This window comes from Kogia breviceps, chromosome 2, assembly GCF_026419965.1.
Source record: "Kogia breviceps isolate mKogBre1 chromosome 2, mKogBre1 haplotype 1, whole genome shotgun sequence".
Classification (NCBI taxonomy): Eukaryota; Metazoa; Chordata; class Mammalia; order Artiodactyla; family Physeteridae; genus Kogia; species Kogia breviceps.
Window position 1 is genome coordinate 84,594,186 of NC_081311.1, and position 15,542 is coordinate 84,609,727.

The 15,542-nt window shown below is 43.5% G+C and overlaps 1 protein-coding gene across 2 annotated transcripts in view; it reads left to right on the forward strand.

Annotated features, from left to right (window-relative positions):
• Window positions 1-15,542, forward strand: part of NUP133 (nucleoporin 133) — a 56,487-nt gene that overhangs the window by 16,279 nt on the left and 24,666 nt on the right. For both annotated transcript variants that reach the window (XM_059053887.2, XM_067025749.1), the window contains 6 exons: window positions 2,275-2,422; window positions 3,513-3,670; window positions 5,070-5,161; window positions 9,758-9,921; window positions 11,058-11,152; window positions 13,791-14,015. In XM_059053887.2, the coding sequence (XP_058909870.1) occupies window positions 2,275-2,422; window positions 3,513-3,670; window positions 5,070-5,161; window positions 9,758-9,921; window positions 11,058-11,152; window positions 13,791-14,015 (882 nt within the window). The remainder of the gene's footprint in view (window positions 1-2,274; window positions 2,423-3,512; window positions 3,671-5,069; window positions 5,162-9,757; window positions 9,922-11,057; window positions 11,153-13,790; window positions 14,016-15,542) is intronic.

Sequence of the window (15,542 nt, forward strand, 5' to 3'; positions counted from 1 at the left end):
AATCTCATTCTTTTACATACAGCTGTCCAGTTTTCCCAGCACCACTTATTGAAGAGGCTGTCTTTTCTCCACTGTATATTCTTGCCTCCTTTATCAAAGATAAGGTGACCATATGTGCGTGGGTTTATCTCTGGGCTTTCTATCCTGTTCCATTGATCTATATTTCTGTTTTTGTGCCAGTACCATACTGTCTTGATTACTGTAGCTTTGTAGTATATAGTCTGAAGTCAGGGAGCCTGATTCCTCCAGCTCCATTTTTCGTTCTCAAGATTTCTTTGGCTATTCGGAGTCTTTTGTGTTTCCACACAAATTGTGAAATTTTTTGTTCTAGTTCTGTGAAAAATGCCAGTGGTAGTTTGATAGGGATTGCATTGAATCTGTAGATTGCTTTGGGTAGTAGAGTCATTTTCACAATGTTGATTCTTCCAATCCAAGAACATGGTATATCTCTCCATCTATTTGTATCATCTTTCATTTCTTTCATCAGTTTCTTATAATTTTCTGCATACAGGTCTTTTGTTCCTTAGGTAGGTTTATTCCTAGATATTTAATTCTTTTGTTGCAGTGGTAAATGGGAGTGTTTTCTTAATTTCATTTTCAGATTTTTCATCATTAGTGTATAGGAATGCCAGAGATTTCTGTGCATTAATTTTGTATCCTGTTACTTTACCAAATTCATTGATTAGCTCTAGTAGTTTTCTGGTAGCATTTTTTGGATTCTCTATGTATAGTATCATGTCATCTGCAAACAGTGACAGCTTTACTTCTTTTCTGATTTGGATTCCTTTTTTCTTTTTCTTCTCTGATTGCTGTGGCTAAAACTTCCAAAACTATGTTGAATAAGAGTGGTGAGAGTGGGCAGCCTTGTCTTGTTCCTGATGTTAGTGGAAATGGTTTCAGTTTTTCACCATTGAATGAGGAACACTCCCAAACTCATTCTACGAGGCCACCATCACTCTGATACCAAAACCAGACAAAAATGTCACAAAGAAAGAACTACAGGCCAATATCACTGATGAACATAGATGCAAAAATCATCAACAAAATACTAGCAAACAGAATCCAACAGCACATTAAAAGGATCATACACCATGATTAAGTGGGGTTTATTCCAGGAATGCAAGGATTCTTCAATATATGCAAATCAATCAACGTGATACACCATATTAACAAACTGAAGGAGAAAAACCATATGATCATCTCAATAGATGCAGAGAAAGCTTTTGACAAAATTCAACACCCATTTATGATAAAAACCCTCCAGAAAGTAGGCATACAGGGAACTTTCCTCAACATAATAAAGGCCATAGATGGGCTTCATTTTGAGCCCTATTTACTACAGAAAAATCCCGTTTTTGCTCAAAGTAGGATTATATTTGTAGGTAGCCACATTATAAACTTGTCAAGGTTCATGTGAATGATTAAAAGGCAAGCTCTCTAATTTTAAGCTTCTTAATAGCAATTGAACATTGTTGAATAAGTATGATGTTTTTGAGGAAATGCCTTAACTGCTGTAAATTCATTTCATTTAATCTTGTATAGTATCTAATTCTGTTGAACTCTTACTCTTACTATGATTTGTGTAGCTGAGTGCTGTAAGGAAATCTTTTAATTTGGTCTTTTATTTCAAACAGAAATAAACCTTATGTGTTCTGATTATACTAGGAAAATATGCTCAGTGTTGAAATTTTTCAGACAGTGGGAAAGGGTATAAAGAAGACAATTTGAGAATTTAAAAATTCCATTTTTGTGTTATGTTTGTAAAATTCTTTTAATAAACGGAATATACTTTTTAGCTTTTGCTAATTTTATGACTTAATTAGGTCTTATTTCTATTTTTAATTTCATATATGAACAGATTAACTTAGTTTTCTTGTGCTTGATATCTGGACAGTGAAGAAAAAGACAATATTTATCAGGGGTCGTTTATAAAATAAATTTGTCAGTTCTAAAATAAATAATGAACTAATCCTTTTATTTTCTTCCTCACATTTGTTTCAGGCATTTAGTTAAAATCTTATCACCATGGAAACGTTTTCAAACTCTGCTAATTATTTGCAACTCAGCAAATGGTCTCTCTAATTGATGTTTATAAACTTATTCTGTCATGTTTTGTAAATCATCTGATGGGGGTAGTGTTTAGGTTTTCACATGGATAATCAGCAGATTATTTTATCATTTTTATGAATGTACAAAAGTGTGAATTATAAAATCATACAAGCAAGTATTTTTGTTTCAATTCTGATTAAATGTAATCTTAAATTTAATTTTCAGTCTGAAGACTTGATTATATGTCAGTTGATGGTCCCAAACTTTTCAAACCAGACTGCCTATCTGTATACTGAAAGTGCTGTCTACGTGTGCTCCACAGGAACTGGGAAGTTTTCTCTTCCTCGGGAGAAAATCGTCTTCAATACACAAGGTATGGTAGTGGTTTTAGAAACCAGGATTAGGGAATTCATTAGTCATTCTGCGCAGTTTTTGTTCTCTTTCCATAAACTTTGCTTCAAGCATGATGCCCGTGACATTCGATACCACACCTACAGTAGCTGAAAAACTGGAAGGGTGGTATAGTTCCCAAACTGATATATTTTTTTTTTTTTTTTTTTTTTTTTTTTTTTCGGTACGCGGGCCTCTCACTGTTGTGGCCTCTCCCGTTGCGGAGCACAGGCTCCGGACGCGCAGGCTCAGCGGCCATGGCTCACGGGCCCAGCCGCTCCGCGGCACATGGGATCTTCCCGGACCGGGGCACGAACCCGTGTCTCCTGCCTCGGCAAGCAGACTCTCAACCACTGCGCCACCAGGGAAGCCCAAACTGATATATTTTATGGGCAAAAAATAGTAACGTTTTTCCCAGAAGAGGCCAAGAAGAAAAGAACTGATGCTAACAGAAGTAATTGCTTGTTCCTGGTCAGTAAGAGTGACTTATTCTGAGTTGATGTTCTTTAAATGTTTGTCCAGACCCCTGGGTAAGAAGAATCCCAGGTGCTAGACTCATGCAAGGGGGCTGGAATTGGGGGGGAGGTGTGGGTGATGGGGGGGAGCCAGCCAGGAGTGAAAAACACCCAGCAGACAGTCTCATCAGGGTGTTTATCTTAAGGGGCAAAGGGCAAAATCCATGTGAGGCAGCAGGATGGAACCTCAGTTCTCTAGTCGCAGCACAAGAGCCTTGACTGGGTGAGTGGGATGCTGTTAAGACTCCAAGAGAGCTTAAACCTTTTCCTTCCGCAGTGGCTTACTCAGTAAGTCAAGGTGAGGTTGGCAAGCTGTACTCTGAGTCTCGCAGAAGGGATGATTTTCTTGTTTGGTGCTCTGTACCCACTACTCTTGCAAGGCACAGTGAAGGACACAGCCTACCACTCCAGGTAGCGGGGAGCCTTGACTTTTGACGCAAGATTACAGAGTAGGAGTAACACGGCAAAGTATATCACCAAGATTTTCTGCTGGGAGGTGGATTTAGGAAAGTACTTTTTGGTTATGTCTATCTGATCGTGTATTTTTCTTTCTCTTAGGAGATAGTATTTTAGGAGCTGGTTCCTGTGGGGATGTTCCTATCCTTTTTTCTAGAAACAGTGGATTGGTGTCGATTACTTCAAGGGAAAATGTATCTGTATTGGCAGAAGACCTTGAAGATTCCCTGGCATCTTCAGCTGCTGGACCAGGCAATGAGGTAACGTGGTTCCATAAGATTTTTTTTTTTTTTAAGTATAGTTGATTTAAAGTGTAGCTGATTTGCAAAGGATTTAACGATTTTTATCAGGGTGTTTCCCACAAATGTTTAAAAGTCAGACACTTTTAAAAGAGTTGTGATGAAGACATTAGTTCTTTTATCTCTCTCACCTCTTCTTTTGTCCTCTTATTCAGAAGCGACTACTTGTAAGTCCTTTAGCTGTTTCTTTTGGTGTTTTCCTCCACATTTCTAAGTAATATGCGTGTCTTGCTGTCTCTCATTCACTAATTCTCGTCGTCTGTAGATCTCCTGTTATGCAAGATGAGGACTCGGGGTAACCTGCATTTCTCTCTCTGCGTTTAGCAACCCAGTATTCAATGGCAATGTGAATGTTGTTTACAGTCCAGAGTGAAGCAGTGTGCTGATTACATTTCCTTTAGTGTACAACTTTGTGGGATTCTTGGAGTGGACTAATTTCATATTTGCTTATTTTTCTTTGATATCTGGCTTAATCTTCCCACACCCTCCAGCAGCTCCACAGGCACCTTTCCATAAAGCTATGTCCAGGGTCCTGTCTCTAGAGGAGCCCGTTGCCTGCTGTCTGCCTGGAACTGCCCTATTTCTTGTCCTCAGGACCTGTCCCTGCGCTGCACAGCTTTGCCTGGCCTCCTCCCTGCTCTGTCACTTGCAGCCCCTCCTTCTGGTTTCCATCTTTGTGTGGTGCAGACGTGTGGTGGTTGTGTTTCTTTTTCTTCTTTTTATTCTGGGATGATTTTTGAGGGGAGAGTGGGGAAAAAAACCATCATTTTTTTTTTCCCCTGTCATCTTGAATTCTGAAATACCCTGATCTGTAAAAAAGATTTTTATCATTCTTTTACAGGAGGCTAAAAAGTAACACTGTTTGGGGTAATTTCCATTTGAATAGTATGAAAATATATAGACTGTGTAATTCAAAATGAAAATGATTTGATACAGGTTCAACAGAAAGTAACTTTTTTTTTTTACTTTTATTCTTTTGTAATCATGTGGTTTTCATAATACTGCTGTATGTTAAGATTGAAATCAACCATTATGCTTAGAAATATACTTTGTGATGAGTTGTATAAGGGTAAGCCTATAAGAAGGTTGTGTTGTGATGAAATCTGCAAATGATTTTACTCACAATATAATTCCTGAATTATATATACATTTTCTATAGGACTTCAGTTGATCATTTGGTGTGTTTTATCTTGTTTCAATAAATGTCTTTAAGTATCAATATATAAACCATTGGTATAGAGAGTATGGCAAACAGCTGTGTGTCTGTACTGTTGCTCACATAAGTGGGTCCAATGTTTAGTCCAATAACTAAGAATATTCTTATACCTTCACCTCTAAACTATAGTTTATTATTTTACAGAGTGTGGTTTTTGACACCTCTACCAAGAATGAAACTATTGCCCGGGAAGATAAAACCAAATCACTAAAAGCTGCTTTTCTGCAATACTGCAGGTATAACAAGTTTTTTAAATTACTGCTCTTTTGATGTCCAAGGATACATGTTACTGACATATGCTGCTTATTTGTGGGCTAGCGAGAGTGAGTTGGAGGAGAAACACCATCCAGGAGAAGATGCTTTTCTGAGCTTTAGCACTTTAACAAACTCTTGTTCTGAACTTCGTAGCCACGGGAGGGTTCCAGCTAGGCTGGGAAAAACCTGGTGGAACACAGCCTCTCCTCTTGATGGAAGCAGTGTCCCACTAGAAATGGTGGTCATGAAGACAGCTTTCAAGCATGCTTTATGTAAAATGTCAAGGCAGTGAAGTTGCATGCAAAGGGTTATTTATCATCGCTGTTGTAAAGGAATTAGTCTTGGCCTGTTGGTTGAGTTCTGCTGTGTAGAAATCACCATAGAACTCAGTGGCTTATTTAATACAGCTTCTGGCCCTCGGTCCGGCTGTTTGGGTCTGTACTGGGGTGGCAGTTTTCCTGGTCCTGCCTGGGCTCACGCATTGTCTGTGGTCAGCAGCCAGCTATCTGGTTACACTTGCTCCCATCTGGGGACCCTGGCTGGTCAGCTCTGTCTGCCTCATGTGGCATCTCTTCCTCTAGCAGGCTACCCTGGCCTGCTCTCAAACCTCAGGGTTCTGGAAGTAGAAGAGAGGAAGCCTCGCTGCACAAGTGCTCTTCGAGTTTCTGCTTGGTCCCATTTGCTAATATCCCGTTGGCCCCAGTGAGTCCTGGGGTGAGGCCCCGTGGAAGGATGCTCGCAGGAGGGTGTGCACGGGGTGGAGGAAACAACTGCACTTGCTCTGTGACCTTATACAGTCATTTCAGTTTGTCCTACCCACACATTCTGCATGTTCTGTATCTGGCACCTTCCATTTATATTGGAATGAATACTCAGGAAAATTGTGATCCAGCCCTTGCTCTGTCCCTGATTAGCTGTGTGAGACTTTGGACAGATTGCTTAATGTTTCTGGAATTGGAGTTTAGCAGATCTTTGTTTTGAAGAAATATTCAGACTTTACTGCCTCCATTTTCCCCGCTCTCAGCTCATGGTCCCGTAATTCCACTCCTAGTGGTGTCTGGTGCGTGGAGGCTCCCTCTCACAGAAGGGACACAGTTGAGACTTTGCAGTGCATTTACGGTTTGAAAATTCTGTGCCGTCAGTGATGGTCTACTGAGTTTAATTTCCTGTCCAGAAGAGGGCACCAGTTTTTTGTTTCTGTTTTTAAATAGTATTCTTTTTTTTTTAATGTCTTTTTTTTTTTAAAGCTGTTTCTTTTTTTTGTTTTTAACCCCACATTTGTTTAGTTATTTATTTTTGGCTGTGTTGGGTCTTCGTTTCTGGGCGAGGGCTTTCTCTAGTTGGCAGGCGGGGGCCACTCTTCATCGCTGTGCGCGGGCCTCTCACTATCGCGGCCTCTCCCGTTGCGGAGCACAGGCTCCGGACGCGCAGGCTCAGCGGCCATGGCTCACGGGCCCAGCCGCTCCGCGGCATGTGGGATCTTCCCAGACCAGGGCTCGAACCCGTGTCCCCTGCATCAGCAGGCAGATTCTCAACCACTGTGCCACCAGGGAAGCCCTAAATAGTATTCTTTTAATCTTGTTCTGTTGCATGGTGTTCAGTCTGACTGCCAAGATTTGGATTAATACTCTGATTTTATCTTGTATAAATTTATCCTTTAATGAACAGTTCTGTCAGACTTGTGGCATCTCAACTTTTAAATGGTAATGGAGTCACTGAACTAGTTTCCTGTGCCTGCTGTAGTGAATTGCCACAAACTGGGTGGCTTAAAACAATAGAAAGTTATTCTGTCACAGTTCTGGAGGCCAGACATCCAAAAGAACGGTGGTGGCAGGGCTGTGTACTCTTTGAGGGCTCTGGGGAAGGGTCTTCACTAGCCTCTCCCTTAGCTCCTGGTGACTGCGGGCAGTTGTTGGCTTTCCTCGGCCACGTACGCATCCCTCCAGCTGTCTCTACTGGCATGTGGCCTTCTTCCCTGTGCGTCTGTCTCCACGTGTCCTGATGATGACATCAGTCATTGGGTTTAGGGCCCCGTAATCCAGTATGACCTCATCATAAACTTAGCTGATCGTATCTTCAAAAACCTTATGTCCAAATAAGGTCACGTGCTGAGGTTCTGGGTGGACTTGGATTTGGGGGAATACTGTTCAACCCAGTATAGTCATTTCTAAATGTTTTACTGGGGAAGATGATTAAGTACGAAAAGGGGTCCCTGACCTCAAGTGCTCAGAGCATAGTAACCTTAGGACCGGTGTTACTGGGCTTCTAACACAACTGTGCCTTCCACTTATCCTGTTTAGCATAAAGTACCATGAGGTTAACAAGCAGTCATTTCTGGGGGGGTGTCAGCCAATAGTCTAAAAAAATTAGCCTCTTCACAAATGGGATCATGGAACCTTTAAAGCAGCATTTCTCAGCCTTGTCACTACTGACATTTGAGGCCAGATGGTCTTTGTTGTGGGGCTGTCCTGTGCACTGTAGGGTGTTTAGCCGCATCTCTGGCCTCTTCCCATTTGATGCCAGTGGCATCCTTCCCCCCAACCCATAACAAGCAGAATTATTTTCAGGGGGTCAAAGCTGGTGGATAGAACTCTAAACTGTTATCCATTCAGTTTTTTGCTAAGGTAATATTACTATTTTTATAGCATGGTTTCTTTGAAATTAATTATTATGTTATTTTGATTTTCATTTTACTTAATATAAATATAAAATCTTTTGTTCATGAGAGTTTTAAGAAACTTAGTCTTTTGATTAAAATAGTTCATTATTGAGTGATCGTGCTATAGTCCACTTTGTATTCCCATGACCTCCAGCATAACTAGGTTTCCGGCTTCAACCTTGCCTTTAACACTTTGTGGCAGCTTTTCTGTGTTTCTCTGGTCAGCTCTGTCTCCTGTTCTGCAGAGACCATTTCAACCCTTTCCTCGCCTCGCTACCTTCCCATTTCTCTGCCCCTTTCCCCCCCAAGCAGCTGACCCGGGCTCCCGTTGCACAGAGATAGTAGAAGCCATCAGAGGACAACTCCCTGTGCTTAGCGCCCACAGACTTAACGGCATTCCGACTCCTCTTCCGTTTTCCCTCCCTGGGGAGTAGGAAGAGGTGTTCTTCTTCCTAAGGCCAGTCTCTCTGTTCTGAGTGCCACCGTGTCCTGTTTCCCTTGAGACTATACTCTCTCTGTGACTCCCCTTCTACATCTTCGGCCTTGAGCTGGCTTCTTCTCATCAGCTGTTAATCATATTTAATCTGCCATTTTTAAAAAAGACCAGTCTTTGATTTGTTGTCCCCCTTTGAGCTAGCACCTCTCTGTTTGTTCCTGTTTATAGCTAAACTGCCGGAAACGTTGTCTCCAGTTGTTATTGTCTTCCATATTTTTCTCTTTCTGCTCCCTGCGCCATCTTTCCTCCTTCCTTGGCTTCAATTGCTGAAGAAGCACAGCCCCACCTTGCTCTGGGCCATTACATACAAATGAAGAATGTTCAGGAGCAGTTGTGTGTTCCACAGGAACCTAGATGTAACACACGTGAAACTGTGCTGTCTTCTCCAGAGCTTAGCCTTTCTCTCCTAGCCCTGTTCCAGTGGCAGGTCCCAGCAGCCACGGTCAGTTGTTCAGTCATCTTTACACATCAGACCCAACCGATGGCCAGAATTTCCCTCCTGTGTCTCTTTCTCAAAGCTGTCTGCCTGCCTCCTTCGCTGCTGCAGCTGCTGCTGGTGGAAACTCCCGTCCTCTCTTGCCTGGATAGATTTCTGCAGTAACTTCCTCACTGGATTTTTCTCCCTCCTGTCTGATCCTTCATCTCCATAGCGTAGTTAGAATGATCTTTTAAAAATAGAACAGATTGCGACATTTCCTTCTAAGCTCAAACTCCGTCACATGCTTTACGACCTTCTGTGCTCTGCCCTTTGTTTCTAAGAGGTCTTCCTTGGACCCTTCTTCCCTCTCTCCTCACTGGGTGATCTTCTCTCCCCCAGGGCTTCCGTTCTCTGCTGGGATGCAAGCGTACTTCTTAAAGGTGTGCCTTTGCCGCCGCTGTGTGCCCCTCCCACACTCACCCCAACCTCCCTGCACCCCTTCCTCCAGGAAGTGTTCCCTGCCCCTCGGGGGTTTTGGTTTTCCCTCTGTGGGCTATGGGGCCTCTGTTCTTTACCTGTCTAGTGTGTGTGTGTAACTGCTGCTTTAATCATCTGACTCCTCATGTCACTGTATGCTTTGTGAAGTCTTAGGACTGTGTTCTGATGTTTTGTTTATTGTTCTGTCTCTGGAACCTGCATATTATCAGTGTTCAACATATATTTGTTGAATTAATGAATGCATAATTGTCTCCCTTTTAAATAAATGTTATTAGAAGTAATAAACTTTGGGCTAACATATGGGACTTTTAATTTCACAATTAACTTTTTCATGATGAGTTTAATACTTTTACTTTTTAAAAAAATTTTTATTGGGGTATAATTGCTTTACAATGGTGTGTTAGTTTCTGCTTTGTAACAAAGTGTATCAGCTGTGCTTATACATATGTCCCCATATCTCCTAATACTTTTACTTTTGATACTTTTGTTTGTTGATTTTATTTCAGAAAAGATGTAGGCCATGCTCAAATGATAGTTGATGAGCTGTTTTCCTCTCACTCTGATGTGGATTCCAATTGTGAACTAGACAGAGCTGTTGCCCAGATCAGTGTGGACCTGGTGGACGACTTCCCCGCTTCCGACCCACGGTGGGCGGAGTCTGTCCCTGAGGGTAAGAGCGCCCTAATGTTAATGGTATGGAGAAGACCATTCTGGTTCTTTTGTTCAAGCGCTTCTGACCAAAGGTGGGCGGAATCTGTCCCGGAGGGTAAGAGCGCCCTAATGTTAATGTTATGGAGAAGAATATTCTGATTCTTTTGTTCAAGCGCTTCTCAGTGCATATTTTTTATTTTCTGAAACAATTTAATATTAATTCAGTATTTTATAAAAGTTGTAACTTTCCTTATAGTAGATTTTTAAAAGGGCTCAGAACAGGGAGCTCCTGGACAGTCTTAGTGGTTAGGATTCGGAGCTTTCACTGCCATGGCCTGGGTTTAGTCCCTGGTCGGGGAACTGAGATCCCGCAAGCCGTGCATCATGGCCAAAATAAGAAATAAAAACCACCTCATCTATTTTACATACATACATGGATACATACATAAAGGGCTCAGAACAGGTCTACATAGTAAAATAGAAACTGAGGAAACATTGGAACAAATCCTACATGTTCTGTCTGAACAGATTAATCAGCCCTACTTAGCTTTCTCAGCATTTTATTTCTAAAAGGAAATTGGTGGCATAGGTAGGCATTTGACACTTGCCCCAAATTAAATGATAATTTTAGCATAACTACTGAATTTGACTAATGGAAATTATGTGCCTCTCTAAGAGCAGCAGTGGTCAGATCTCAGCCTGTAGAAGTGGGCATGTGTCCTCCTGTTCGCCCTGGGTGACTGTCCCTCTTACCCTCCATGCAGCATCGGGGCACTCGGGGGTTCCCAGGGACCATGGAACTGTCACAAACATCCTTTCTCTCCCTAATTTCCTGCCTAGCAAGTAATTCTCATTAGAGTCTTAGGAAGAAAACATCAGTGCTCACCTTCTTTCTTTGTTTTGAGCTGTCAAGCTTAGAATGATACGAGTGATTAAACTAATAATAACATATTTGTGTTTTGAATAAATACGGTATGAATTGTATCAAACCCCCAAAAGTTTCGTCTAAACTTTTAACCTCTTGGGTAATGTAATTAATAATTGCATTGAAAGGTTAGTACTTTACTTTTGTATAGATTTTTCTTAACTTGTAATAGCAGTACTTTCTGTCAAGCCAGTGTATTATGTTTTTGTCTTGTTATTGTGTTTCACCAGAAGCACCTGGGTTCAGCAATACATCGTTGATTATTCTCCACCAGCTCGAAGACAAGATGAAGGCCCATTCTTTCCTTATGGACTTCATTCACCAAGTAAGTATCCCAGTCCCTGTGCACAGGGATGGCCGGACACCTGGCTTTAGTGTGCCTTTTGTGGCTCTCTCCAGGGCAGTGGGAGACCCTTTCTCACTAATTCTGAGGTGTTTCATTGGGTGGGGCATGACTAGTGTTGTCTATTTTCTTTGCTGACTTAAGTAAATAATTCCAGGGCTGTGTGGAGGCCTGTTACTACAAGAATCAAAGCTGCAATGAAAATAGGATAAAAAGAAAAAAAGTAGTGTATTTCAGCAGAAATGTTATTTCAGCTTTTCTTGTTACATCCTATGATACCCTGCTTTTCATTCGGATTCCCTGTGTGCTTTTATATAAAACCTAGGTTTTCCAAGTTGATTTTGTATCATTAGAAAGACAGTGAAGAATCTGAAGGCGGTGACAGGTTTTTCTATGTGGATATTTAATTTCGAGGTGCCATTAGCATCAAATACTCATTTAAAGTATTCTTTGTCTTTTAAGGGGTAAGGGAATTCCCATTTATATTGAGCCTAATAATAGAAAATGTTTTTGCTGCTAGACGGAGTTGTTACACAAAATCACCCATCCTTACCTTGTTGATCAATTGTGGCTCCCAGGTATAATCCAAAAGAATTCATTTAAATCCATTTTTGCATATTTTTTCCCAGAATCAGTATGCCTCCCTGTTAAAGAGACTGAAGTCAGGGCCTCGTAATAGAACCTTCTGTGGTGATGGGACTGGCCTGTGGCTGTGGCACCCAGCATGGCAGCCTCAGTCCTGTGTGGCTGCTGAACACTTGAAATTGCTGCTACAGCTGAGGAGCTGAAGTTTTCTAAATTTAAATTTAATTAACTTAAAGTCACCACTTTGCTGGATGGTGGCTACCTTATGGGACAGTGTGGTTCTAGAGGATTCCAGAAATACCTTGGTTGTTTCTAATACCTCATTCTGCTTCAGTTTTAATGCACAGTCTGGCTCCAGTCTTCTCTTACTGTCAGGGCAAGAGAACTTTATTTGTTCATTGAGTCTTTTCTTAGTGTTTTAGGTGGGCTGCAGATCAATGGGGAAAAAACATGTTTTCTCCTGATGTTATTGTCAAGTGTTATCACTTAACTCTTAATACATAACAAATACCCCAGGATGTGGTGGGTTAGCAGGGCGGTTCTCTGCTGATTCCCTCCGGGCCCTCTCCTGGAACTGCGTTTGGGGTTAGCAGGGCGGTTCTCTGCTGATGCCCCCCCCGGGCCCTCTCCTGGAACTGCATTTGGGGTTAGCAGGGCGGTTCTCTGCATTTGGGGTCAGCAGGGCGGTTCTCTGCATTTGGGGTTAGCAGGGCAGTTCTCTGCGTTTGGGGTTAGCAGGGCGGTTCTGCGTTTGGGGTTAGCAGGGCGGTTCTCTGCGTTTGGGGTTAGCAGGGCGGTTCAGGGCTGAGCCGGCAGGTCCTCAGGCGTCTCTCGTCTGACTGGCAGTCGGTGCCGCCGTCTGCTGGGGCCTCTTGGTTCTCCCCGCACTTAGTCTCATATCCTCCTCTGGGCTGGACCGGCCTCCTGTGGTCTCCGGGCGGCGCTTCAAGGGGATGAACTTAAAAGCTGTAGGCTTCAGACGTCACATATTATCACTTCCACCAAAGCGATGTTGGTTGAAGCAAGTCACAAGCCCAGGCCAGACAAAAGGGATTGGGAAATTGATTGTGCCTCTTGATGGGAGGAATGGCAAGGTCACGTGGCAGAAGGGTGTGTGTGCTGTGGTAGGGGGAGTCTGCGGCCCTCACGTGCCACACTGCGGGGAAGCTAAGTTATGGGTGAGGGGGGCGAAGGGGGGAAGCCATGGAGCTGGAGCCGTTGTGGCATCTCTTGGTACAGCCTCCCTGGGCCTCAGACCCTCGTGGAGTCACACAGCTGTTGGAAGCAGTGTCCATGGCAAGGGAATGTCTAGCCAGATCTAAAAATCCCAGTCTGCCTGTGCCTTTATATTTCCTTTAATATTTAGAGCTTATTTCATTGAAAGATTTATGTTAATAATCAGGAAAAATGTACAACTGGATACTTGTATCTGAGGAAATAATTCTGAATATAAAACTCTCCTCCTCAAGCCAGAAATGGGCATTAAGCAAGTCAGAGGCAGCTGATGCAAAGGGTCAGAGACCCCCCCCCGCCCTCCCCTCCACATGGCTGTAGGGTTCTGGAAGATGGACGCTGCTGGGTTTCTAGCTCTGAAGGTCCGGAGTCTAGGAGAGTTGATCAATGTAGCTAGAAAAGAACAATTTTATGATTTTGATAACCATAAACAATAATTTGAGGAATAAGATAGGTAGAGACAACAGTAGTTGACCCTAATCTTAGAAAAGGAGTGTCTGTACTTTCTTACAGGTGTAAATGGCCCTGGCTGAAGAGAGAGAGAGACAGAGAGAGACAGAGAGAGACAGAGTGTGTGTGTGTGTGTGTGTGTGTGTGTGTGTGTGTGTGTGTGTGTGTGTGTGTGTGTGTGTGTGTGTGTTTGTGTTAGGAACAGCCCCAAAGACCAATAGACGGAGGTCTTTCTCGGGGAGGATGGGGCCAGCATCTCTGTACCCAGTGAGCTGCTGGTGGAAATGTGACTGCGTTCTCCTGTATGTTACTGTAAATGCTTTCTAAGAATACGTGTTCGTCTCGTCACAAGGTCGGCTTGTTTGGACGTCTTGGCACTTTTCCAGTGAGAGGGCTGCCGATGGCCACACGGCTGCTGCTCTGTGAGCACGCCGAGAAGCTGGCCGCCGCCATCGTCCTCAAGAACCACCACTCGAGGCTTTCCGACCTTGTGAACACAGCGATACTGATGGCTTTGAACAAGAGGGACTGCGACATCCCGTGCAACCTGACCCCCGCAGACGTCTTCTTCAGAGAGGTGAGATGAGACCCGTCCTCCCCTTAGTGCCGCTCTGGAGGAGCGCTCTGCCATTTACAGGATGGGCCCCCGGCGAGGAAAGGATTGAGGACCGAAGATCTCCTGGAAGTTTTAAATTGGACTCCATGTTTTCTGGGTAAATTATCCCTCAGAAGGATCACTCGTTTATCGCTTTCCCTGTAAGTTAGGGCTCGTAAAGATGACTGCAGAGCCTTCCCTGTCACGTCTCTATGTTTTCCTGTGTTTCTCCACACCACGTCTTGACTCTGCCCCGGAGGGCATCTCCATGGTGGGCTCCCCCATCCCCCGGCTTCTGTTGTTTTGATGAAGGTGCAGCACCATCAGGTCAGAGCTTGGAGCTGTCGTCCCCAGCTTCCTTCCTTGCTGCTGCACCTGTTTGCTGTGCCTGCTGTCAGACCAGGCTCCTCTCAGGCCGCCCTCGCCGCCCCTCCAGCCACTGCCCTGTTCCAGTGCTCCTTGAGGCCTGGACCTAATCGTGGCTCCCCGTCTTGCTAGCCCATGGCTGCACCATCCCGCCTTGGCCCCCTGACTCCCGCCCACATCTCTGTAAACAGTCCCTTCACTAAACTCTCCTCAGCTGCCTGCTGGGATCCTGCTCTACACCTCACTTTTAAACTCAGGTTTATCTTCAGAGGAAAAGGAGAACCTGCTGTAAACTCGGGAGGGAGGAAAGATGAAGGTGCTGGCCAGCTGGCGGCAGCTGGACACTGGCCAGAGCACACAGCTCTGGCCCCTGAGTGACACCTCACAGCCCCGTGAAAGGCAGGGCTGACTTTCCCGTCTCCCTTTACAGGTGTGGACGCCAAGACCCAGGGACCCGTTGACTCAGCTGAGCCCACAGGCCCTGGCTCTGAGCCGCCGTTCAGCAGGCTGTTTTGGGTGTGCTAGTCAGTTGCTTCAGGAGTTCAGAGTCCTTCACGAGGGCTGCTGCTTCTCCCTTTTGTGGCGTTATCTGAGTTTAGCAACAGTGCTAGCTCTTCCCCCAGCTCTGTGGAATTTGGAATTGTTTTTTTGCATTTGGAAAGCTTTTCTGTTTGGTGCCTCTAATTTTATCTTCTTCCTCGTGCAGTCTGGCTGTCATCTAGCGTCTAACAGCCTGTGCCAAGTGTCTCTTCTACTCTGAATATTTGACGTAGTGCAACCAAAAATAAGACCCTGACCTATGTTCAGTTCTGTTGACTCCATAAATGTATTTAGTTTGAAGAAGGCCTCATTTGTATACATTTGGGCTTTTTTTCTAGGGAATGTAAGTCAAAGCACTTTTCTGTTTTATTTTTTTAATCAAGTACACCTGAAATCTGAATGAAAAAAAAAGAAAATTCACCTCAAATTTCATGATCTAACCAAACTGTTGTCATTTTTGTGTCCTTTTTTGTTTTTATTCATACATAATTTTACTTGATAAAGTTTTGTTTTCCTTTTTAAATTATTAATGACGAATTGAGCAAGAGCCTGGTTGCTTTTTCTGCTTTTGGATCAAAGCGCAAAGCATACTAGTTAATTAAG